The sequence below is a fragment of the Austrofundulus limnaeus genome, unplaced genomic scaffold (genome assembly GCF_001266775.1).
Source record: "Austrofundulus limnaeus strain Quisiro unplaced genomic scaffold, Austrofundulus_limnaeus-1.0 Scaffold718, whole genome shotgun sequence".
Lineage (NCBI taxonomy): Eukaryota > Metazoa > Chordata > Actinopteri > Cyprinodontiformes > Rivulidae > Austrofundulus > Austrofundulus limnaeus.
In genome coordinates, this window is record NW_013953120.1 from 13,044 (window position 1) to 15,257 (window position 2,214).

The 2,214-nt window shown below is 39.4% G+C and overlaps 1 protein-coding gene across 2 annotated transcripts in view; it reads right to left on the bottom strand.

Annotated features, from left to right (window-relative positions):
• Positions 1-969: 969 nt before the first annotated feature.
• The window catches only part of bacc1 (BPTF associated chromatin complex component 1), an 8,534-nt gene continuing 7,289 nt past the window's right edge, over positions 970-2,214 (bottom strand). For both annotated transcript variants that reach the window (XM_014028093.1, XM_014028092.1), the window contains 3 exons: positions 1,586-1,815; positions 1,401-1,505; positions 970-1,311 (listed from right to left, as the gene is read on the bottom strand). In XM_014028093.1, the coding sequence (XP_013883547.1) occupies positions 1,247-1,311; positions 1,401-1,505; positions 1,586-1,815 (400 nt within the window). In that variant the 3' untranslated portion in view covers positions 970-1,246. The remainder of the gene's footprint in view (positions 1,312-1,400; positions 1,506-1,585; positions 1,816-2,214) is intronic.

The window sequence follows — 2,214 nt, forward strand, 5'->3', positions numbered from 1 at the left end:
AGTCTGACTTAACGTAGGATCACTAGTTAACCTGAAGTATTCGGCGCCACCTGGTGCCTGAACAATAATAAAATCTTGTTTCAAAGATGACTTTAAGCCAAAAACTCTCCAGTAAACTCAGATTAGAGTAATCCTCTGATGTTTCTGTTTTTATAAACTTATTGATAATTTTAAAACCAGATCATATTTTATCTTTGGTGTCTGTTTGGAGCGCCGATCACTTCCTGTTTGTTTTTACTGAGCTGAATGTTTGGTTTGGAGCAAAAAGAAAAACTACCTTTTTTTTTCACTGTGAAAGAACGAAACAATTTAAAAATGACCCTTTTTGGCATCCGTAGTTTGACTTTCAGTAGCTGAAACTGATCAGTTAAAGAAACTTCCAGAACTTCTGATGGCCAAAAAAGAATCTGATTTCCTGAAATTAAGAACAGGACTTTAATTTATGAACATAAAACATTTCGTGCAATAAGTAAACGTATTTGTAAAGTTCTTCTGGTGAAGCGGGACGTTACAAAGGGCTGCCAGAGTTTAAAGTAATGAAGGGAACTAAAGCACATCTGTACATTCACTGTAAATACTTTCATTTCTTTTAGACAAACTCTCTCAAACACATGAGATGATGTATTTTTATGCAACAAACAAGTTTTTTTCATGTCTTCATTCCTTCAAAGCTGTAAAAATGATGCAGAATGTAGTTTTTAGTGGAAACAATTRATCTATGCTTTAATTTTAATTAAATATAAATATATTGTATTAAAGCTAAGAAATAAAAACTGTTACATTAAACAGAAGTTGTGTTTTTGTCACTTTTTGTTGGTCTGAATCTTCAGCTGCCACCCATCGTACAGCACTTCCTGTGGGTTCTGTTTCAAAATAAGAGTCTGTCAGTCATACATTAGGAAGTTGAATTWTAAAGGTTGGTTCTGTAATAAATAATAATAAAAATAATATAATGAATCATAGAAAAAGTTTGAAGATGCATCAAGTTTTATTGTCAGAAAAGCTTTTAGAGCAGAAAGTTGTTTTTCTTGTCTTGATACAGATGTTAAAGTGGATAAATTAGTCTGAAAGCAGAAACTGATCACTGCAGCTCATCATCATCATCATCATCACAAATTAAAACATAATTCAGATTAAAAAAATACAACTTTTCTAAAACAAAAACAGGAGTTTTACTCTGAACACGCTGATCTGAGTGTCCCTTTCAAAATAAAAGTGTGTATTTGTCTGTGGAGGGGGCGGAGCTTCAACGGGACAGGAGAGGGAGGTCACTGGAGTTCATGATGAGGCTGGAGTCCAGGTTCAGACTCTCTGAGGAGACAGAAACCCGGAGCGGGTCAGAACAGACCCGAGACTCTGAGGAACACAAAGACCTGGTTTTACCTGCACCCAGAACCCACCTTGATCGAAGTTGAGTTTCTTGTTGGACGACCCGTCTCCGAGTCCCTCGATGTCCACCAGGTCGCTGTTGACGTCCGAGTCGTTGAGAGCGCTGAGGGTCACGTCTGCAGGACAGAGACCGGATCAGAGACCGGATCAGAGGGACACCTGGACCTGCTCTGAAACACTCAGGCTTCTGTCTCACCTGCCGTCTTCTGCTTCTTGATGGGCGGGGCCAGAGACGAGCTGCCCTGCATCCCCGTCGCCACGACGACCTGTGTGGCCGGCGCGCTGATCATGGRGGGAGTGGGCGGAGCCGGGGCCGGCGTCATGGAAACGGTGGTTTTCTTAACCGTTTTCTTGGGGGACTCAGAGGAGATGGGGATCCGGCTGTCCTCGTACAGCTTCCTCTTCACTGTGCTCTTTATCTGAGCCCTGAGGGGGAGGAGTCACCGTCAGCCAATCAGCTTCCAGCTCAGTGTCAGAACCATGAAATGTTTCAAAATGTTTTCTTTTTACAAAATAAAATATTTAAATCAAAACAAGTGAAGCAGGAAGGTTTTCTGTCCTGTTTTAATGGATTCTAAAGTTGTATTTGATTTATTTATTTATTTGTATTTTATTGGAATAATCTGGAAGAAGACATTAAAATGACAGATTAATGAGTTTATTAAGAGAATGATAAAGAATAATTTACTGGAGAAATTTGTAAATGTATGAACTGTTGTTCAACGAGTTAAAAATGTTATTTTATATATTTTTTATAAGGCGGCACGGTGGCTCAGTTGGTAGAGCTGAAGCCTCTCAGCAAGAAGGTCACCGGTTCAAATCCCC